This window comes from Pelecanus crispus, chromosome 4 (genome assembly GCF_030463565.1).
Source record: "Pelecanus crispus isolate bPelCri1 chromosome 4, bPelCri1.pri, whole genome shotgun sequence".
In the NCBI taxonomy this organism is placed as follows: domain Eukaryota; kingdom Metazoa; phylum Chordata; class Aves; order Pelecaniformes; family Pelecanidae; genus Pelecanus; species Pelecanus crispus.
Genome location: NC_134646.1, coordinates 70,368,098 through 70,391,023, shown reverse-complemented (window position 1 = coordinate 70,391,023; position 22,926 = coordinate 70,368,098). Strand labels below are relative to the sequence as shown.

The 22,926-nt window shown below is 39.2% G+C and overlaps 2 protein-coding genes across 4 annotated transcripts in view; one reads left to right on the top strand and one right to left on the bottom strand.

Moving 5' to 3' along the window:
- CC2D2A (coiled-coil and C2 domain containing 2A) overlaps nt 1-10,847 on the top strand; it is a 53,696-nt gene extending 42,849 nt beyond the window's left edge. The window contains exons 26-33 of the mRNA XM_009482598.2: nt 2,236-2,439; nt 2,919-3,008; nt 3,830-3,943; nt 5,509-5,643; nt 7,949-8,071; nt 8,692-8,750; nt 9,244-9,421; nt 10,345-10,847. Coding sequence (XP_009480873.2) covers nt 2,236-2,439; nt 2,919-3,008; nt 3,830-3,943; nt 5,509-5,643; nt 7,949-8,071; nt 8,692-8,750; nt 9,244-9,421; nt 10,345-10,533 — 1,092 coding nt within the window. The 3' untranslated portion in view covers nt 10,534-10,847. The remainder of the gene's footprint in view (nt 1-2,235; nt 2,440-2,918; nt 3,009-3,829; nt 3,944-5,508; nt 5,644-7,948; nt 8,072-8,691; nt 8,751-9,243; nt 9,422-10,344) is intronic.
- Nucleotides 10,848-12,937: 2,090 nt separating this feature from the next.
- The window catches only part of FBXL5 (F-box and leucine rich repeat protein 5), a 37,202-nt gene continuing 27,213 nt past the window's right edge, over nt 12,938-22,926 (bottom strand). For 2 of the 3 annotated variants that reach the window (XM_075708702.1, XM_075708703.1), the window contains exons 10-11: nt 21,381-21,529; nt 12,938-13,576 (exon numbers count right to left, since the gene is read on the bottom strand). In XM_075708702.1, the coding sequence (XP_075564817.1) occupies nt 13,500-13,576; nt 21,381-21,529 (226 nt within the window). In that variant the 3' untranslated portion in view covers nt 12,938-13,499. Of the gene's footprint in view, nt 13,577-15,709; nt 15,853-21,380; nt 21,530-22,926 lie in introns of all 3 variants that reach the window. The other variant, XM_075708701.1, reaches the window with a different exon arrangement.

Sequence of the window (22,926 nt, the reverse complement as noted above, 5' to 3'; positions counted from 1 at the left end):
GGAGACTGAAGTACCTTCCATTCTGAAGATGCAGCAAAGAATCATAGCACCCTAAATCACAACACAGGAAATGAGTCCTGTTCTAAGTAGCAAGAAATACTACATGTCAAAGCTTCCCCTCACAAGGAGCCACGTTGAGAAGACAAGGGGCAATGGGTACAAATTGCATGGGGAGAGGTTTTATCTTGATATGAGAAAGAAATTTTTTACAGTGAGAGCAATCATTCACCCAAACAGTCTCCCCAGAGACATGGTAGAGTCCCCAGGGTGCTGGATAATCTCATCTAGGCTCCCTTTCTCACAAAAGGTTGGACCAGATGGTCTTTCAAGGTCCCTTGCAACCTGGGGTGCTCTATGATTCTATCAAAGCTAAACTGTACCAAAAAGTATGCATTGTCACTGAAGTGCATTGAAAGTAAAACCAGGAATAAGGAAAATGTTGCTGAGGTAAGAAAACTATTGGTACGTAAGATCTGTTTTCTAAAATTTGAAGAGCAGTGAAAAAACAGTTGTGATTAATAAATCAGTAGTTTTGTCAGATTTTTGTTTGCTCTTTGAATTAGAGATTTTTCTAAATCTTATAAAAATTTTACTTCACAGCCGATGATTTGTTTACCTTGGATACTAAGCCAAACCAAATTATTTCTTTAGCAAATATTGTACAGGATTTTCAAATAATCCATTTTTTTTCAAAGCAATATGAATAGAAAACAATAAAATACAATTTCATGTTAGAGGAAACTCAGTAAAGCAGGACCAAACTCATTAAGAGACTGTTCAATTTTAGGTGGTATTTATCTAATGAAATCTGTACATAAAAACATTACTGAAAGTGACATGTGCGTGTATTCTGACTGTGACCGAAAAAGTAATTATTCGGTGCGGCAACTCCCCAAATGTAAACATATACATATTATAGAAAGTGTTTGGCATAAAATGACAAAAACTAACTAAATACTTTTGCTGTCCTTTGTTCCTATTTCTAGCCATTCCTTCTGTAGTTAGGTCATTTCAAATACTTGTGTACTGTTTTAGGATGCTAAGCTTAATTTTAGTTTAATCTTATGATACTTTTGTTTCTTTACCTATTTTTCCTCTCTTTGTTGCTGTCCTTCCTGAATCTCTGTATAGGTGAATGAAATGCTTAAGAAGGTACAATATTAATAAATTAAATGAGTTGAGATATTCGTGTTGTTCCCTGTTTAAGATTTGGCTTGATTTTGTGCCATTCAGCAATCTTTTTGCACATTGTGTTACTTGACTCTGGCATAGTAGTTGTTTATTTGTCAGTAATATTTGCAGTGAATTACTACATTTAAATTTACAAAGTGCCAGAGGCTGTCTATTTCCGCTGTTAATTATGGTTGAGAAGAATCACCACTGTGTGCCTTCTCTGCTGACTTGGGAGGTCTAGCTGCAGGGCCCTGCCCAGCTGTTCCACTTCTGGGTAGTTTGAGAAGAAGGGTAACAAAGGACAAAGTGGTTTATTTTGAACAAAAATATTATGAAGCTTTAATTCTCAGCACCACTAGAAATATACAAGGGATTCTAAGTAGATGAAAAACACTCTTTTGACTGATCCTAATACCTTTAAAAGATGGTGACATATGAGCAAATAATTGTCATTTTGACATAATTAATAGGTGCTAGAGTCCTAGCTTTGCTTCTGGAAAATCTCTTCTAAAACCATTAAAATTTTAGACAAGTCTGAATTACCAGGATTCATCTAAAAATTACTTGGACCTTCTCTGCAAATATTGTGGCATTGCGTAGGGTTGTCGTAGTATTATTTATATAAAAATTTCTGGGATTTTGTGCATAACCTCAATTGTGGTTTTAATGGAGTGTTATGTGAACAGCATGTAGGATTAGTACCTACCCATAATTGTTTACCTTTGAATTAATATGTGATGTTACATACTCATCCTTGCAGTTTTACTTGGCCATAACTTTCACTACATTTTTCAGTACTTTAATAAAGCCATCTTACAGGTAGAGGTCATTATGTGCATTCATAAGTAAATGCAAATTGCTTGATTTTCCATTACCTTGACCTTTCTTATACGTCTGTGAGCCAATGTATGTACTACAAGCAAGTTCAAAATGCTCTTAGGAAAGAATCTTGCACTCCTTTTATGCTCCTGTAAATGGTGAAAGAAGGCCAAATACAGTAAAGACTTAAGCCCAAACTATAAATGAAACTACTTTTTGTATAAATTCTACTGTCTTTTGAAGTTTGATACCCAAGAAGACGAGAAATTGCTCCAGGCAGCAGAAAAGTACGAAGCGGAATGTACATCAAAGTTTCCAAGCCGCCAATGCCTAACAACTGTAATTGACCTCAGTGGGAAAACAGTTTTTATTACCAGATATATCAAACCCCTGAATCCACCACAGGAGCTTCTTGATGATGTCCCAAATAGTTCTCAAACAGCAGCAGTAAGTACTTAGAAAAGATAGTGAAGTTTCTGGGATATAGATTTCAGAATGTGTGTGTGTGTGTTTGCGTGTGCACATAGGCACATAACATTTTTCTGTGTTTGCTGTATAGCTACGCTTTTTGTAAGGGAAAAACTAGAGATACAAAATGAAGTAGTAATGACTGTGTGTAATACACAGTCTATCAATAATGATGCTGGAAAAGGGTATTTGTCTTCTCTGGAAAATAATAGATATATTAATGTGTATTGTCCTTTAAAAGACAAAGAATTATACCAAACCTCCATGGGAGTAAATCATATCAGTCTTTGATATAAATTCTAAAATGAGCTAGCTATACTGTAATGAGGTTAGTCAGTGTTTTGTCATTGATATCTGTGGAAATGGCCCTATGCTTCACGTCTGGTATAGTACTACTATTGTTATGCATCTGTGTCGTGAATGGAAGGCGTGACTTGCTCTGTTTTGTTTTCTTGCAGGAATTGGTGGCTCGATATGTTGCTTTGATTCCTTTTTTGCCAGATAGTGTGTCATTTGCTGGAATTTGTGATTTATGGAGTACATCAGATGTAAGTAATGCATTAAACAGAAGATCTTTATCCTCGTGAATGTGATGTAACTTCCTAGCAGCCCCTGCTTCCGGGAGGAGTTTGTACTAGATGAGCTCCTGACATCCCTTCAGACCTAAATTATTCTGTGATTCTATTATTGTGAGGACTATTTTTCTTTATAAGCTGTTTATTTCAAAGAATGAGGACCAAAGCTTGAGAAAAGCTGCTCATCCTTATATGAGCCAAAATTTTTATCTTTGATAGGTTGCAATTGATTGACCCTAAAAATGCTTAGGGCTTTAAGCTTTTTCTGGGTTTTTTTTCAGTTATAAAACAATCCAAAATGGCTAGTCACGCACAAGTGAAAGGATGCTGACTGATGGAGACTTAAAAAATAGACTTAAAATTGATCATTGTAGTTCCAAGGAACTACAGAAAAAAACATTGTATGTAACATCAGCAATAATGGGAGATTTAGTGTTCTTTGTAACATACAAATAAATCCTGTCATCTGTAGAATAACAGCAGACATTAACTTAATCATAGATGATGTTTTTACCATCTCAGAACTTTTCTACAAAATTCAGAATAACTCAAAAGACAAAGACCTTGGTTCTTGTGGTAAAATCTCGGATCTGCATCGTGGATTTTCACAGCATTCACTCTTCATCCTGCATGTTGAAGCAGTGCCCAATAAACAATAAAGATCAGTTGCAAAGATCTGAAAGGACTCTTTTGCTTCAGAAGTGTTAAGAAATATTACTAAATGTTGTAAGTTCAAAATATGGTAGATAACTGCATAGAAAGACTTATTTATTTTTTTGTATCATCTCAATTAGCAATTTCTGTATCTTCTGGCGGGAGATGAGGAAGAACATGCTGTGCTCTTGTGTAATTATTTTCTTGGTATGGGGAAAAAAGCCTGGCTTATCATTGGAAATGCTATTCCTGAGGTAAGAGGATTTTTTCATTTGGTCTGAATATTAACTTTTATCCTCTGAAGTCTTTGGTTCTCACCAATGGATAGAATTGTTTCTTGCTGGCATGTTTTTCCGGGAAGTTATCTAAACATTGGTGCTGCTGGAACGGCTTCTTTCCAGAGAGGGGGGAAAAAAAAAAGTTGAAAGTGTATCTTAGTATTAATATCATCTGGGTTTTTTTTTCCTGGATGCATGCTTCCGTGCTTAATCTGGTAGTAGCTGTCGTCCTCATAGTACAATACCAAGCATCTGTAAACCTTGATTGGAATTGAGCTTGTATAAATGGTGCATCTGGGACAAAGGTAATGGAGACAGTCCATTCAGTGTCCACATCCTGAATACACAGCCTGTGACAGAGTCGGGGTGGGGCTGGGTAAAGGTTGAGAGGTGGCGGGAGAGGGTTAGGGGCTTGACAGGGATTCTTACTGGTACGTACACATCCCTTGGTTCTCTCCCAGCTGATGGCAAAGCTGCAGCAAGAGTAATGATAGATCTGTTCAGGCTCGACCAGTCAGTCTTCATCTGCGTTCTGTAATACAGGCAGGTTAGGCAGTCTGCTCTGCCTTGGGCTGCCGCCTACCTTGTCATTGCTGTGAGCCCCCTGTGGCAGCAATCTGGCTTAGACTGGCTAAGAACTAAAACATTTAGATTGGTTTGCCCCGTGGGAGATCCATTTGTTCTCAGGGAAGCACGCAGATTTCCAAGTAACCAATACTGTTCTTTTCAAAGAGATGGTAAGACTGTTTATAATGCAGATTTCCACCATTAATATCTTAAATTACCAAGCACGTGGGAAAGTTTTGCTGAACAGAATTTTGGTAAAAATCCCTGTCAAGACTAGTTTCTTTAGCACGTTCTCAGATATTGCAGTGGCAGGAACAGGTACTCGGGTACATTCCTTCCACTCCAAATCTGATGGAGATGGTAGTCCTTAATAAAGCATTCAGCTTACACGTGCTGTAAGGAGGGGAATTGTTCTAGGTATTTCAAGGTACCTGGAAAATGTGGGAGATAACAAGAAAATAGAAGAGCAGTTTAGGGATTCCTGATAGAGAATATAAAAAGATAGCTGGGAAATTCCTTACGTGCCTGTATGAGGGAAGGCTGATGGATGAGGCATGAAGTGTGCTGCCTAGGCGGCAGTCCTTCAACTCAGAGGTTGCCTGTGGATGGGAGCTGTGGCAGTAGCCAAGTAAGACATGCTGATATTGAAGTGGCATACATTAAACATTCCTGTATATGGAACTTCACATCAGTTTCTAACTGAACCAAGTCAACTTTCAGAATCTGTATTTTAAGAATAGCTCAGGGCTGTGTATGTCTAACATTTCTCTGCCATGTAAGAGATAGAGAACACATTGTTATGCAAGTGTGTGTTAGTTGAATGGTAGTGAACCTGTAAATTCTTCCAACCAGTTTGCCCCAAAAAGTACTGTTAATCTCAATAGTAAAAATTTAATATTCCAAACAATACAAAACTTACTGTCCTTGTAGCCAGTTTTAAAACATCTTTTCTCATTCTTGTTTTTCCTTCCTAGGGACCAACTGCATATGTATTAACTTTGGAACAAAGTCAATATGTAATTTGGAATCCCAGTACTGGATGTTTTTATGGGCAGTATGATACTTTCTGCCCCTTACAAAATGTGTGTTGTCTGATCAGCTGTGATAATGTAAGTGTACCCAGTCTTGCCACATTTCTATACACATAAGAGCTGATAGCCTGGTATTTTTCTTGACCTTATGCATCATTTGTTCATCAATGTAACTATATTTATGTTGTCATGTTATTCGTGATTTTATTCAATCTTAAGTAGGTTTTTCAGCTACTTTACTTAAAATAAGAAAAATTTTTTTTTTTTACATCAGCATTTAGGTGGATCATGACATCCATTCATGTAATTTTTGTTACTGGGTTTTACTTACATGTTTTCCAACTTGGATGGCCTAAGAATACATTCAGTTTACCACTGCTTAGCTGAGGAGTAGTAATTCAGCAAAGCTAATAGTTTGCAGGTGAAATGTAACTGAAAACTGAAAAATAAAGCATGTTGGAATGAGTTAATTGAGTTGCATACATAATGGTAGGCACAGCCCTGAATGGTCCAATGTGCGAAACAGAGCTGGCATTACAAAGCACAAAAGCTGTATTGATTTTTTTTTTTTTTTTGCCTGGCGTCAAGTCCTCCTGTTTATTTGCTATAAAATACAGGTAATACTAGTGCCTGTTCACAATATATTATTCATTGTGTGGCTGGAAAGCCTCTGAGAGATAGCAGCGGGGATGAGGAGAGAGAAGACATTATAAGAGCTGTGCAGTTCAGGGCAGCTGAACCAAAGGCCGCAGCACAGGGCAGAGCTGAGCCTGTGTCCGGGAGGGACAGAAACCCTGGGCATTTTCCTGCCAGCAGCATTCCCTGGCTTGGCTGGAGGCCAACCCTCGCAGCTCCTGGGGACAGAAAGGGGGACACGATGGCAAGGTAGAGAGATGTGTGAGAGTCTGGAACTGAGGAAACAGAAGGTGAGTTCAAAAAAAGAACCCCAGGATTTATTTGAATGAAAACTGGAAGTTGAGTTTAAAAGTTTGCTGCTCAGTTTTTTGGAACTGCTATAGGAAAACAGTGAGTCAGGCTTCCATTGTGCACCAAAATATACCAAACATTCGCTTTTATTTCTGTATTCAAAACATACCTGGAGAAGTCCTTTCAAGCACCATGCATTGCAAGTTTTGTTTTGATTTTTAATCTTCTGGGGTTTTATTCTAAACGCAAGGCTTTGGATGAGAATTTAAGCATATTTAAAGCATATTTATTTTAGAAGTGTCAGTTCTGTCTTTCACTCAAAGTGTTCTGGGGAGTGGTTGAATTGGTTTGGAGATTTTTTTGTTGTTGTTTTTGTAGTAGTACTAAACCTACAGTTAAGGAAAATGTAACTTAATTGTTGATTGCTGGAAGAAGCAACTAAGGACTTCAGCACTGACAACCTTATCAGCTAACTTTGAACTGCAGAGCTCAACAACATCTTTCAGTCCACATGTGCCTCAGAGCAGGTGCGCTGCCAGCAGAGCGATGCCACTTCGTATCCAATGGGAAAAACCAGCTGTGCTGCGTCATATAGGCTGTACACAGAGCCGTCAGTTACAAATGGTTACGTGTTCATTAGTACATTTATATATTAATTGTTGGTACATTTTGCAGCCTTAGCAGTAATTATTTAAAGGTTGTTTTGAACAAGAAGCCTACTATGCTTTTGCATGTGTCAGACTAGGCTCAAACACAGACCAAAGCGCGTGTCTGTGAAGAAGTCGAGTGCAAGACATGGGTTCCCCTTGATGACAAAACAGATGTAGGGCCTGTGCATGTCTGCAATATCTACGTATCTTCTGCATCATAAGCTTGAAATATCAATGGTGCTGGGGTGCAGCAGGCTACCAGGCATCACAGCAACAGCTGCACTGTGCTGGGCCATTGGAAGAACTTCATCAGAATTCAGAAGAGATTGGCGTAGCAATCCAGAGGGGGGGAAATGCAGCGCAGGACAGCAGAAGAAACTCTGGAGTATACTGTACTGCGACACCAGATGATGCTGAAGTGATGGTAAAAGCAGAAAGTTTCTGAAAGCATAAAAACTGCTATGGTGCATGGTAGATGAAGTGTTGAAAAGAAAATACCAGAGAAAGCAAAGATTCAACAGGAAGAGGTGCCAACTGCAGACAGTAATTCTGTTCATATGCTGGTCTCAATCCATACTCGGAAGCAGAACCTATGACAGACCAGCACCCTCCCTTTTGATGCAAGAATGCAAAAGTTGCACATCAGCTGGGACTATACAAGATTGCTTTGTTTCATATGAACTCATACTGGTAATTAATTGCTATAGGAGGTCAGGATTATATAGTATTTTATCACAATGTAAGTGGAATGTGTTCCATAGCTGTGATTATATGCTGAAAGTTAAAACAAACTTGCTTTCTTGTAGATTTGGTTTAATATGCAAGAATATGATTCCCCAGTAAGGATTAATTTTGATATCAGCAAACCAAAACTGTGGAAGTCTTTCTTTTCAAGAAGCTTGCCATACCCTGGGCTCTGCAGCATCCAGGTATTAATGTATCTATTACCAACTTCACTTGAGGGGTTGAGAAATCAGACTTAGTATAAAGAAAGAGACTTCTGTGGTTGAGTATATTTCTGTAATTAGGTAATGGGTTTTATGTATTGGGTATTTAAATAATATGATGTATTGGGTTTTTTTAAAAATTTTCCCAGGCACTCCTTAATAAATGAAAGCAGGAATACAGCAAAGTACTTGGTTTTATACAGAATGAATGCACAGATGTTGTCCTCTAAATGTCCCATTTACTTCACTGTTAACACAACCCTATCCAATAGAACTAGCTTGGTATTACAAAGAAAATGTCAACTTTTGTCTTAGAGCTAGGAAGGCATTATTTCAAGCTGTACACACATCCTTAGTAAACAAACAGGAATTTTTCTACTTTATCAAAGGTATAAACAGTTGAAGTTTACTGGGAAAAGAAAACAGCATTACACACAAACATCTATCAATGTTTTTATTGTGTCTCTACTGAGTAATAGGTTATTGTAGCATAATTGTAAAAACATGTGAGCACCATCAAGGCAGTAACTCCTGAAGTTGCATTGCTGCATTCCTGGAAGAGATTGTGCTTTTTAATATTTAAACTTTTTATTTATTGCTAGCCTGAAGAATTAGTTTATCAGCATTCGGACAAGGCTGCTGCGGTGGAACTACAGGGCAGGTAATTCTACCTCTGAAACAAATGCTGTCAGTGCTAGCGGTGATCCCAGAGGTGGAGCACCTTCCTACATTCCTCAAGGATATTCACTCCTAGGTCCTAAAAACCTGCTTTAAATGCTAGGAATTGAGAATGGCTTAAAATCAGGAACTGTAGCTTGCAGGGCTTTCTAAAATTTTCTCTCTTTAATAGAGATTACCAGATAGAAAGAACTGAAGAAGCACTGCTGTATGGTTTCCTAATAAGCCGAAATGCTGTAGAGGGATGAGAGGAGAGGGTGTAGACTAAGAAGGGTTGTAAGCCCCTGGGCTCCCATGCTGTTACTGAACATGCAAGGCACCATACAGCTATGTTGGCATTGCTTTTCTGTGCTTTTAGGTACTGGTAAATTTAACTGAGGTCCTTTGTGTTCCCGATAATCTATACTAAGTACGTCAAGGGAGATCAGTCATCCAGTAAATACCAGAACTGTAATAAACAGTATATTTTATTGCAGGATTGAAAAAATATTGAAAGATAAGATTATGGAATGGAGACCAAGGCACCTAACTCGTTGGAATAGATACTGTACCTCTACCCTACGTAACTTTCTGCCGCTGCTGGAACAAAACCGAGGCAAAGATGTAGAAGATGACCATCAGGCAGAGCTGCAAAAACAGCTAGGAGATTACAGGGTACAGTTGTAAACGTATATGGCTTGTGCATGGAAGCAGGAATCTAAATCCCTAGGATTTAGTATTGCTACTTTGTGGTATAGAAGAATGTCCTAGGCTATTTATTTCCTCTACTACCAAAAGTCACAAGAGCTTTTCTACTAAAGATAAACCAATGTAATGTTTACAGAGTGAAGGAGCGATGATCTATTTTGTCATTTGTAGGTGTTGGAGATAAAAATTTTCTGTTGAACATGAAGATAAGAACATACCGATAAATTGGGTGCACTGTTCTTGTGTTATTGCTGTACCACACCAGTCACTACCTCAAACACATAAATACAAGCACAGTTTCCTAGCACTGGATGCTTATGGGTCGATTGGCACATTAGCCTCAAGCCTGGTCAGTAAGAACCTGGCACTGGTGCCGAGCAGTGCTACACACAGTCTGCTCACAGGTGCAGGAGCCCACACAACAACATGCTTTACTTCAGTTGTCTACTCTTTGCTCCCCTCTTTAAAGACGGAAGAAAATTTACTTAAGTGTTCACTGCAGCCACCAGCGTACCCATGCGTTCTTCCTCCAGGCTGTTCTAAAGGAGACCACAATGAATTAAAACCAGTTAAGAGGCAGAAAAGCAGCAAAGTTATGCTGTATGTGTTCGATAATATAACTTTATTCTAGTGGATTTCTAAACATATTCACTCTGAACTTAATGCAAACTAAAGAGGAAAAATGTCAAAGTTTGCCTGGAGTATATGAGATAGGGAGGCAATATTAAAATACAAAATGGGCTTTTTTATTGCATCTCCTCAGGCCAACAACAGAAAAGATAAAGTTACATGCACAGTAGAACAGATTTTTAAAACTATGTATTTATTCAGGTGCCTTTATGTTTTCTTCTTACCTTATGTGTTTGTTTTTTCCTCTTTCTTTCTTCCAGGTCTCTGGATTTCCTATTCATATGCCATTTTCTGAAGTCAGACCTTTAATAGAAGCTGTACACAGCACAGGAGTTCATACCATTGATGTTTCCAATGTTGAATTTGCTCTAGCTGTGTATATTCATGCTTATCCCCAAAATGTTCTCTCTGTATGGATTTATGTTGCTTCACTTGTTCGAAACAGGTAGTATAGACCAGTCTGAATACCTCAAGAAATTTGCTTTGGTAGGGGTAAATGTAACAGACTTCTCACGTTGCTGATTTGAGCTATCAAATGAGTGAAAACCTGATTTTTAGTAGCTGCAAACACATGAGCTTTATTCACCCTACAACCACTGAAGATACTACTTAGTACTGCTAAGGAAGAGATTGACAGCTTAAAATTCTGGTACTAATAGGTGATTTTTATACACTATTTTATTGCTCCCAGTGGGTCATCACACTCTGAAAAGCATTACACATGCCCACAGACAGTGACATTGCAGGGCAAAATGGCAGAGTTCAGCCACCTTATTTTCAAGTGGAACTTGGTTCCTGGAATCAAGCCTTGAAAACTGTGTTTTTAGCTAGCCAGTTTATCTACAGACCTTCTTTCCCTTCAAAGACACTGTCATTCAGTTGCAGATAGTTACAGTTTTCCAGTAGCTGAGCTCCTGAATGAAGACCAGGACTATTTACCCATGAATAAATTTCATGCACCAAAGAGCCATCAGTGAAGGCCGTATTTTAACTTTTAAGAAGCTGCTGCTTCTGCTACTTCATACTTAGTGTCTGTATAATGCCAGCACCATTTAGAGGTGTAAGATGACATTTTGTTTAAAAGTTAAAGACAAGGTATTTAATAAATATTTATACCAAAAACAAAGTGGAAGCTCATTCATTTTATACAAGAATTTGATTAAATTACTTTGGAGTATGAGATCCTTATCTGTAAGTTACCCTAGTAAAAGATTATCAAAAGAATAGTTTACTAAAACTCAGATTTGCTTATTAGTGCGTAAGTAGCAGTGTTAACTGTTAATGCTGATATAAATACATATCCTTTTCCTGCAGTTACCTTACTAAGTAAACTCTTCCAAGCAAAAATGACGGTCGGTTGAGCTAGGAAGGATGTCCATCACAACATATCAAAGTTAAGATTGTTCTTGAGCTTAATTCCAAACTAGACTCAGTCCATCTAACAAATACTAGACAAAATCTTTGGTTTAGAGCCTGTGGTTGCCACCACAGGTCCCCTCTATAAACCTCCAGCAGAGAGGAGCAGCTACTTGTCACCATGTGATGTTTTGCTGAACATTGCTGACATCTCCAAAGTTTAGTCCAGCTCCCCTTCAGAGAAGGGTGAAGAAGAAATATGATGTTAAGTGAGCAGAACTTTCTGCAGCTGATTCAGCCCTCAGCTGTCTCTCTACCAATCTGCACAGAAACCACCACCTAGCAGCAAGGAGGAGAAGGACCACTAGCTGCACCTTCCCAGCCTCAGAAACGAGTTCTGGAACAAGGACAGATGGAAGAAAGCCCACCGTGTACTTTACGACTCTCATCTTGCCTCAGTCAGCATTGCACAAACGGCCATGGATCTACTCTAACCTTTGGGCACCAGAGTAAATATAATACAGCTTCCCTGAAACAACAGTTGCTGGAACAATTCCTTTGCGCCTCCTCTGTAGCCTTCTAACTGAGCACCATGCATTCTGCCTCTAGCCCGCATTCAGCTGTTAACCATGAACAGCCAACTCTGCGCCAACTCTACGTCCACTTGTATTTTTCTTACCTTGCTACTCTTCAGTATTAGTGGGAGCAACGTGGTGTCAAAACTTGCAGTTTGTCATCTCCAGCTACGCCTGCAAGCTAACTTCCCAGACACCAAGAAACTTGAAAGCTACATATGTCATCATGACTGCTGTCCTAAATAAATACTACTCAAGAAGAGAATTTATCCAATTAGTAAGACAGGTAAAAATTACTAGTCTGACATATTGTCAGCCTTCAAAATTAGGCAGGATGGGGGAAAAAACCTGTCTGCCTTCTACAGACTGCCAGCTACCCCTCCTCTGCCCCAGAGAAAAACAACCTGCAACTATGCCAGTCATATGAGCAGGTGGCCATTAAAGTTTCCAGCTTAACATGGGCTACAACACTCCCTCCCTCTTGCAATGGGCTCTTCCCCATACCGCCCTGCACACTCACCCACAACTCACACATTACTCATTTCTCTTCCTAGCACTGGTTTTACTCAGCCCAACAAGGGATTCCCTCCTTCTCTACTGTCTCTACTGTTCAATGAGGTGTCGTCTTAAAAATCAAAGCAATGAGGAAAATGTATTCTTGTCTTCCACGGATTACGTATGGATGAGAACTGACTTCCTTGGAAGTTGTTTCAAAAAATGCATCTTAACAGTGTCACGGGAAGAAGAAAAAAAAAAAAAACCACCACAAAAACCACACACAAAAACAAAGCCACCCCCCCAATTGCAAGGTTCACAGCTCTGCAACCGCCACAACACCCTCCCACCCAATCGCTGCAGCCTACTGGCATAGTGCGCCTGGATATTACACCTTAAAAGTATATATATTCAACTGCTACATAATTTTTTTATTGGTGGGAATGTTTTATTTGAGTATGTCCTTCAAGCCCAAATACAAAACCAAATGCAAAAGGAAGGTGGGAATTTCCCTAATTTTGCAATGTAAAGAACAACTTCAGGATGAGAGGAAAGGGGAAGAAACAAGGCTCCTAAAGATGTATAATTGTTACCCAAATACATTTCAAATTCTCTGCAGAGCTTTATATTGTACTTACAGATTCAAAATAAAAAAAAAATTCACTTAACACAAAATAATCAGTAAAGTATATTTAAGTGCCAAACTTGAAAGAAAGTGGCATTAAAAAAAATCTGAATGTTTTCCCATCTTCCCCAAATTAAGTAAACCAAAACCCAACACCCCTTCAAACCAAATGAGATTTTGTGAGATTGTTACAACACTGCACAGTACACTTATAATTAAGATTTTGAAGTTGTGGGCAGGGTCAGGCTAGTATAACAAATCTCACTCCAAGGATTGTTAACACAAGATGCGAACTGTAAGTAAAGTGCATGAAAGGAAGCCTGCTCAGCTAAATGAAGTAGACTGAAAGATCAGAAGTCAGCGGTCATTCGCCAGAGCGGCAGCAGGCCCGAAAACCACACTGCAAATTCTGGCATCCACTGGCGGTTTCAGCATGAGGACCTGCACAAAAACAGAACATATGTGAAAAGAAGAAAAGGCCATTTATTTAGATTGAGAATTCTTGTAACCTGGTAATTCAGAAAATGCATCCTTTTTTTTTTTTTTTTTTTTTTTAAATACACTAAACTTCATTCAGCACTGTGAAGTCTGAAACACTGCCAGTACTATCACAGTACAAAAGCCTCAATTGCAACAGTTATTTTTCAAGAGATTTTTGTTCTGATAGCTGAGTCGCATGAAGATAACACATTCAAAGTGACACAGATGTACAATGAGCAAGTCTAAGCAAGCTCTCGCAGCTAGCTTTCAGAACTGAGGTATGTTTTCACAAATTTCACAATATTTCACATTTAACTCCCGTTTTTCAAATTCAGATGATGACTTCATGGCATTACCAAAGAAAACAATCTCCAAAACTATTTCTACTATAATGGAAACAGTTTTTTAGTCTGGAAGGCTTTTTCCTCCATGAACACTTCATGGTTGGCTAGACCTCATGTACTCTGACTACAAATTAAAAAACTAAAGAGAAAAATCACCTTTGGTATCACTGCAGTCATCAGAAGCCACAAGGCTAAAAGCTAGCCTTTCAAAAAGAAAGAAAAAGTTGCGAGCACAGACAGTATAAACCAACACTGTAATTCTACCCACCTCCACTTACCTTTGCTTACTGTTATCCCTTTAATTTGAAATGTTAAAGTGATCATGAGATAAGAAACTACTAAATTTATTAGCATAGGATTTTATTTCCTGCAGCCATATGCCTGCTTTAGAGACACAAAAATTTACATTCAGGTCGGCTGAACTCTAGCACCCAACACAAATTGGAAGTGGGTTGCTGAGTTAACTAAAACAAGCTGGCAAAGACCTAACCAGGACAACCCAAGTTTCTCCCCTTTGTATGTGAGACAAATCAAAAAATATTTAAGGTGTTTTTAATACGTTTGGAAAGGACTAGCAAAATAATGTCATGAACTAGGGCACCATGCTCTGTCTGTCTTGTTTTTACCCCTTGAACAGTAACTTAAAGTCATAATTCAATTAATTTCCAAGAACCTGGTGTCTGGAAAACAGCCTTCTGCTTCATGCCACACACCGATGAGCAATATTCTACAAGGTAATTAAGTTAACATGCATGAGACTGAAACAAACCTGAAGCTATAATGAAGGACAATGGTTACAGTATGCAAAACAGTAAACCTTTCATTTGTCAATAAACTCACGTTTCCTTTTCAAATCTTTTTATTCACCTGAACTAACTTTTGATCCTCCAAGTCACTTACGAGCTAGAGTTTGAAAGCTTCTTCGTAAGTCCTTTAAAAAGGAGACTCGGTGCTTCTGAATAGCTGGTCTAGCAGAGCATGTTCTGTGCAGTAGCATTTTCCAAGTCGTAGCTGACCCTCCTCATCACTGCCACAGCTAAGCAGCGCATCAGTAATTTTGAAGCAACCATCACATTTCTAGTTAAAATGCGTGTTGACAAAACGTACAGAAGCACAACATCCCAAGGAAGGGATGCATCCTTTGATACTGTTTTCCATCCTTTTCTTGCTCATTTTAAGAATGTTCTTCCTCATGCCCATAACTGGAACATAAAAACTGCCCTTCTGGGTCTGACAAATGGTCTGTCTAACCCTACCTCCATCACTGGCAACAGCAAGTGTTATCTAGGGAGACCATATAAGCCTATCATGCATACCTTTTAGATCTCCCCAGCATCCCTACCTGTTGTAGTAAGGACATTAAAGTCCACCCCCTTTAGAATTTTTTTATGGTTCAGTTGTGCCTGCATTTGTTTAACCTCTTTTTAAACCTGCTGATACTGCTTCCACAATTCCCCACAGGACCAACTTCCAGAAGTTCACTCGATTGTGCATCTGCTTTACATCGATTGCCTACTCATCTCACCTACTGTCCCTGAGCTCTAATACTGCAGAATTTGGAGAGTTACTGTTGCACATTCACCTCACCTACTGCCTGCCCAGTTCTGTAAACAGGCATCCCCCTTCCTGCCTTCTCATTCCAATATTGAAACGTTCCAACCTTTTGAGTGTCTCCTTGCAAGACAGCTGCTCAGTTCCCTAACTCTTTTTAGTAGAATTCTTCTGTATGTTCTGTAACTCCATTACATACACTCCTCAAGATGGGGAGAACAAAACCGCATGCAGTACTCCAAATGTGAGTGCCCCAAGGCTTCCAGGACCATGCAGCAACACCCTCTATCTTGTTCTCAACACCCTGATGATGCACAACATTGGTGGCTTTTTTGGCCGCTGCTGCAAACAGGAAAGATCTCAGAATTAGCACCGACAGCTCTCTGAAATCATTGTCTCCACGTTGCAACTGCCAGCTCCGAATTCAGTTTCATGCAATCACAGTTTGATCATTCCCAACCACCCAGACATATAACCATACATACAGCTATATTGAAGCTCATAAGAAGTCCTTCTGGAAATCTTCAGCACCAGTATTGTTACTTGAGGCAGCTCAGTACCACTCAAAAACTTGGTAATTACTGCGTGCATTTCTTATGCCACAACACCAACAGAAATGCTAAGACTGGTCACAGCACAGAACTCTTGGGTGGGGGGGGGGGGGGGGCAGAGGAGAGGAGAGAGATGTCACCTCCCAGATTCCTGTCCATCCTCAACAGTGGTCATTAAGCCCTGGCCTTTCTTCCTATCCTTTAATTAGCTTTCAGTTTTGAAATTCAAACCAGGTGTCTTAACAGCAACTTAAAATCTCAAAAACTTAGAAGCTTCCAAGTAAACTGCATCATCTGAAAAGTTTATAGGTTCATTTCCTAATTTATTAAGCACTGAATTACAAATGACATTAGCCACATCACAGTGAAAATTCAACCTTCTTCCTACGCTGCATTTCTTGTCCCATGCCTAATCCTTATACCATCACTAACTTTCTTTTATAGCCTCTGATAAAGAACTCAGATGAAATGAAATATTCAGGGTTCAAACCTCATCTCCTGAAATCTCCCACCCTGGATTCTTTCTTAGCCTGTACAGGCAATTCCCATAATTTGGAGGGTATTTTATGCTTTTATTACAACAAGGTAGTAAGCGTCATTAACGGTTATTTTAACAGTAAGCCTATTTCATTATGACTCATTTATGTTTTGACATAGCAAGTGATCTCCTCCATCACAGGTCATTTATCTCCTCAACAAATGCCCTAGCCCTCCTTAGCTTGTTCTTTTCACATTTGATGCAGATAGCAAAATCAAAATGCCTTTACTTTTGATAGCCACAGAGACCATTTTTGCTTCCCTAGCTTTATTTACTACAGCTGACTTTTGGCTATACCTTTTTGGCTTCCTAATCTCCAATTTCCCCCGTCTTTGCTACTGACCTCATTTGGACTGGACTTTGTTTTCAAACTATCTCTGTTTAAATTCAAATGGCCTCTTTAATCTTGACAAAACACACTCCTGTTTTCTTCGGACTCTGTGTACAAGGTCTCCAATTTATCTCACCTGACTGATGCACCAGGTTAAGCAATATGGTAACTGCATACAGTTCCTTTTATACTGTCCAGTGAGCGAGACGGTCATTTCAGATCTTACAGTGGGGCTGATTCAGAAGGGTTTCTCTTTCTACTGACTGTGAAGCCTTAATGAGCGCTAGCAGTGAAGAGCCTAAATTAACATGTTTTGGGCTGGGTCACCTAGGAAAGCAAAGTTAATCAGATTCTCATCTAACCTGCCACAGTCCACATTATTGGTTTAGTTACCTCTAAAACTGGATTATTGTAATGCTCTTTACATGCATGTCTGATTACTCAGATGCTTCAGGTGATCCAGAACAGAGGTCTGTTTACTCACAATGAACAGCTCTGTGTTTTCAAATAAAGTACATATAAACATGTCTTGCAATGTAAGAAAGGAGCACAGCTATTTGATTACTCCGTTTTGTTGCATGTACTAGTGAAACAGAAATTAAGTCAAAATTTCCTAGAAAGAAGTTAGGCATTTCACCAAGAATACAGGACAACCCAGACCAAGATCGTGGTGAAGGAGCCAATCCAGCCAGGACAACTGGCTGCCACCACCACGTCCCTTTAGCCACTTGTTATAGCTCTTGCCGGTGGCAGCAGAAACATTCATGTGGTCTACAGCAAGATGGATCCCTGACCCATCTAGGAAGGGGGGCACGGGGAAGGCTTTCAGTTACCCCAGTTCTTGACTGAGTTTACCAAGACTAATGCCGGCCCGGCCACAGGAAGGCAGTAAGAATGAGCTGGGAGGAACACAAAGGAGGGAAGGAAAGACAGTTCTTTTTCACAGCCATCACCAGCGAGAGGCTCCATCAACACTGCATACCATATTTGATGGTAACACAGCAAAAGTAATACATTACAGGGTAATTACCAAAAAACTGATCAAATTAAGCATCAGCTTTAAAAAAAATATAAAAGCAATATTAAATTAAAATCTGAGTTTATTAAGTGCTACTCTGTATCAGCCTTTGGTAAAGTTACACTTGCAGACCTTTATGAGAGCACCTTGGTTATCTGTAGAACTTAAAGAGAGACCAAACTCTTGAAGTCTAACACCACCACATTCCCCGTATAAATCTGCACACAGGAGTCCATAAATCTTAACAGAAATTCCAAAATCTTGGCTCCATTGCTGGAAGACAGATCAAACTGACCAATGAATTTCTAAATGCCAGAAGAAAAGAGTGAATCATCAGAATCACCACAACTTTATTTCATTAATGCCCTATTTCTTTAATTACAGCACCTGAGGACCACATCATTTAAAAACTCTAGAAACAGCATCATACTTAAAAGCTGCAAGGAGCTACTGCTGCAGAAATTAGGGAGCCCCATTTCTCTAATCTTGAAGCTGACAGCACTCCAGGCTTTAAAACTGAGCATACAGTAAGGAGATTGAACACAGCTGGACAAAACAGCCTATGGGGAAGTATAAACTTGTAAGTGGCAAGAGGCAACTCAAACATTAAACTCTTCTTACTGAGTTCAGTGTGATTTACAATCAAATGTGTTTTAGACATTGAACAAAATCAGCAACTAGAAGGGGTGTATACTGACAGATTTGTTTATCTAACTCCAAGTCTCCAGTGTTGAGCAAAACATAGGTAGAGATCCTAAATATTAGTATGCAAACCAAGAATTGAAGTCATACTAACAGTAAACAAACAGCAAATAGATTTGGAAATGTATGCAAATGCATGGTCTCTGCTCACGAAAGCTGCATCATATTACTACTGTGCAACAGCAGTCTCTGACTCAGACCCAACTGCGTCAGTCTAACCATAGCTGCTCTACCTTCTCAGTTTTAGCCTACTAAAATGGTAGAGCAGCTACAGTTAGACCAGCACTTGCAATGAAAATCTGGAAATTGCAAACATGCCTACCAAACAAATCCAGCAAGCCCTCCACAAAGAAAATCCAATGAAGCTGTGTGTAAGGGTCCCAGTTAGGCTCAGTGTTTATTAAAAAAAAAAAAGTGAAAACAGACTGTAGGTGAAAGTAAAGCCCTTATATGTCAACAGATGACAAAGTGGTATCTTTATTATTCAAAGATGACTAAAGTCCATGCTGTTGGCTCCATTTTTTGTTCTGCAAGACTGATGTGTTTTCCAACATGATCCCAGAACATAACTCCTTCCCCGAAAACAATCCCTGATAAGCTGGTGGGCAAAGAAAATTATTAAATTATTCTCTACATGCTTACAGAGCAGTAATCTTTGTGCAGCAGTTAACAATACACTCTACATATGGGCAAACAAACATAAACACCTTCAAATATGGATTGATTTAAATGAAACAGCTATTGCTTTTCCTACAGTTACTTTAGAAATACCAAATGATACAGAAATAGTTCAAGATGTCACAGAAATCCTGCTGCCTAGGGTGGAACAAGGCATCAGTTTCACACTGAACAGCCCTATCACAATGACGTCTGAGTGAAAATACAAAGAACAGTACCCAGATAGAACTGCAGGAGATTCAGTTATAAAAGGTTATTTCCCATTTCAGAATTTTGCTAGGACATCCCGTAAGTTTTTATCAACTTCCTTCTTAAAGGAAACAGACACAAACTTTTGTGATGCTACTGTTTCTTAACAGATGTGAGAAGTCAGACCATTACAGCCTCACTCTCCTGTTGATTTCTCTCTACAGGAGTAACTGTTCATCCAAAGGCATGCATGATGCTTTACAGAACCAAGCAAAGCTTATAGGCTCACAGCTTCCAGCAGGCAGTAAAAGGAAGGAAATAAACAGGAAGAGGATCAGGACAACTTTACAGAATAATTCCAAAAAGTATTCTGTTTAAATGTAAGTAATTTCTTGAGAATTTTATAGAACAGCCAAGCTTTAAGGTGGTGGACTCACACAAGAGATTCTGGCTTTGTAAACTAATACTAAGATGACATAGTGTATTTTAGGGATAAGGAAAGAAACAGAAATGTCTGAAGACAAACCAGAACATCAAGTCTGGTATTACTAAAAGAAGTGAAAACAGAGGAAAACCAGCAAGGAATCAGATGTAAAAGGAAAAAGGCTTTTAACTGGTCTTTGAAGGCATCTTTAAACTCAACACAATGCAGAAAGGAGAGTAGTGAAGGATTTTAAAAATGGAACCTTAAAATTTTCAGGTCAAAATGCTAGAAGATTTTTAAAAGCTGTAGTCTGGATAGAATGGAAGGAAGTAACAAAAAGCAAGCATCTCAAAAGAAAAAAAACCAGCAGTGTCAAAAAAGTGCACAAAGTGCAAAAATTATGGAAGCAAAGTATGATTTAATGCTTTCACTTGTAATGTTAGGATCCAATCCAAGTGCATCATCTTATATCCATGTCAGTGGACTGAAAACCCAAATGTCAGTACAGATTTACTTGCAGTACCTGCTGTGGCTGCATCTCAGTACAGATGCAAACGACAGAGCTGAACACCATGAACTACCATATTTTGGTATATATATAATTTTGGTTTACACACAATTAGCTCTTTTAATGCTATGAACTCAGTTATTATCCTCCTTTTCCCTTCCTTTCTGTTGCACTCACCTGTTTTAAATTCACACATGGAATACAAGTCACACCATGGTTCCCATCTCTAACACTATGAATGCTTACTGGACCTAACCCAGACTGAATTCCAGTGTGATAAACACTGAAAAGACTTGCTTCATAAACGTATTTTATGCATTTATCCAGATCCTTCCCCAGCTTAGATCCATTCCTAAGTTACTGACTCAAGCAAAACCAGAAAAACTAAATTATATTTTCCATAAGGACACGTAATGGTAGGATCAAAAATATCCTATAATAGAACTACTGCAATATGGGAGGTTTGCATGGCAAAACACATGTCATTCCTTTCTTAAAAATCACTGCTTTGGTACCAATCTAATGAAGCCTCTGTCGGCAGTTAAGACCATAAAGAAAACATACAACTACATAGTTTACAAGGAAGATGTGGAAAGGGCAAGCGTGTATTAGCTATATGGAGACTTACTTTCTAGCCCCTATTATTTATGCTAAACTAAATTATGAGATACATGGACTAAAAATGCTTTCCTAGGTAATACATAACTCTACTAGTGTCAAGCAAAAAAAACCAAAAGAACAAATAAGGAAAAACTGACTTAACAGTTGTTATTCCATAACTAGTCTGTGAAACTCAGTGCTACAGAGCCAAGAAAAAAAAAAAAAAAAAAAGGTGGGGTTTTGGTGATTCTTTTCGTTTTGTTTTAAAAAGTGTCCTTAAACCAAACATCGGTGTCCAGAAAAGCATCACATCTTCATAAAAATACATTACCGTTAATGTTGTCACAGTAGTAAAAGTGTTCATCGTTTAGCGAAGGGCAGGCAGAAACTAAATCCTGCAGGCCTGCACCAGTTACAGTGAGACAACCCGAGAGGTTAAGGTGTTCCAAATGCGGCAGTCCTCCTCCCAGCGTCAATGCCCTGTTAACAGACAGAAGAGAGGTGTTGAAGAGTCCGCACAGCGCTAAGCTGACAAGTACTCCACTCCGTCACCAAGTCAGACTTAACTGCATCTTGTAACAAAAAAACCCCACACCTCTAATAAACCATGTGGTTTTAAATCTGGCCGTTTCATACCCTATAAAGCTGCGTAACCGACCTGAAAAATGATGTCGACACAAACTAACAATTCCTTTTGACAGACTTAAACAGTAAATCACTTGTTTATGAATGACTCCAAAGATGACCAAGTATTTCTAAGAAGTACCAAGACATTCTTCTCCAAAACACCACTGATTTTGGCAACTCTTCCAACATGATGTATGCTCCTCAACCCACCGTGAAAACATGACAATCCCAAGTTTGGTGCATTATGCTTCCAAAAGTTTGAGTGTCTTGTATTTTTTTTGGTGAAAACTATTTTGAAGTCTGAATTTCTATTTTCCTAGGCCTGACAGTGGAGCCTCTCTCTGCCAACACACCACCTTATTATTCAGCTGGAATTCTCTATTTTTCCTCTGACTGCAAGAGAGATTTGCTGCTGATGCAACAGCCTCGTGGATGTATCACACCTGAGCAATCACTCCATGTTAGGCTGCTTGCTTCTCTGCGAGCTCACAGAGCAGCCAGCCCAAGTTCAACCACAAACAAGCTCACCCACCTGAAAAAACACACCAGGCTTGAATCACCAAGCTACAGATCCAAGCCAGGACATATAACTGAAAATGCAGAGCATCACTGTACACCCTTCTCCTGTCAGCAGGCAGAACTGTTGACCACAAAACCAGCGATCAGTTCACAACTTCTCTATGAAATGAACTGGCAAGTGTTTCTATTATGAGGTTTCATTCTCTCTCCTCAGAGACTCAAAACTATTCTGGTGAGTGCAAGAAGCACTTGTTCCAGCACGCCCTCAGCTCTTAAATACTGCCTTTTATCCAAAAAAGCACCAATGGGAAACTGGCACCACAACTAAACCCTTCCCATGACACAATGACCCAATCTCGCTTTGGTCTTAGATTACCGAGTCATGAAAAAACAGACCGGTAACATGCAAACTATGCACCGCATGACCTAATCAGCACCAAAGAAAACTCTGCAGTTCCACTCCACTCTACCACTTGAACAGCAGCAAGCTCAAACACAAAGCACTGCTATCTGGAGCTTACTCTGAGCAAGACTAACACTGGTGAGTGGAAGAGGAAGTGTCAGAAAAACCACTACAGGAGAGATCTGAACAGCTGGTACTTCTGAACATCAAATGGGGATGAAGTCTCCAGAGACAAGTCAATGCCAGCAGTGCCTCACGCTATTTCTCAGTTCACTACAGCATGCAGCACAGGTAGGCATGAAGTCTTCCCACTCCAAGAAGCTTTAAA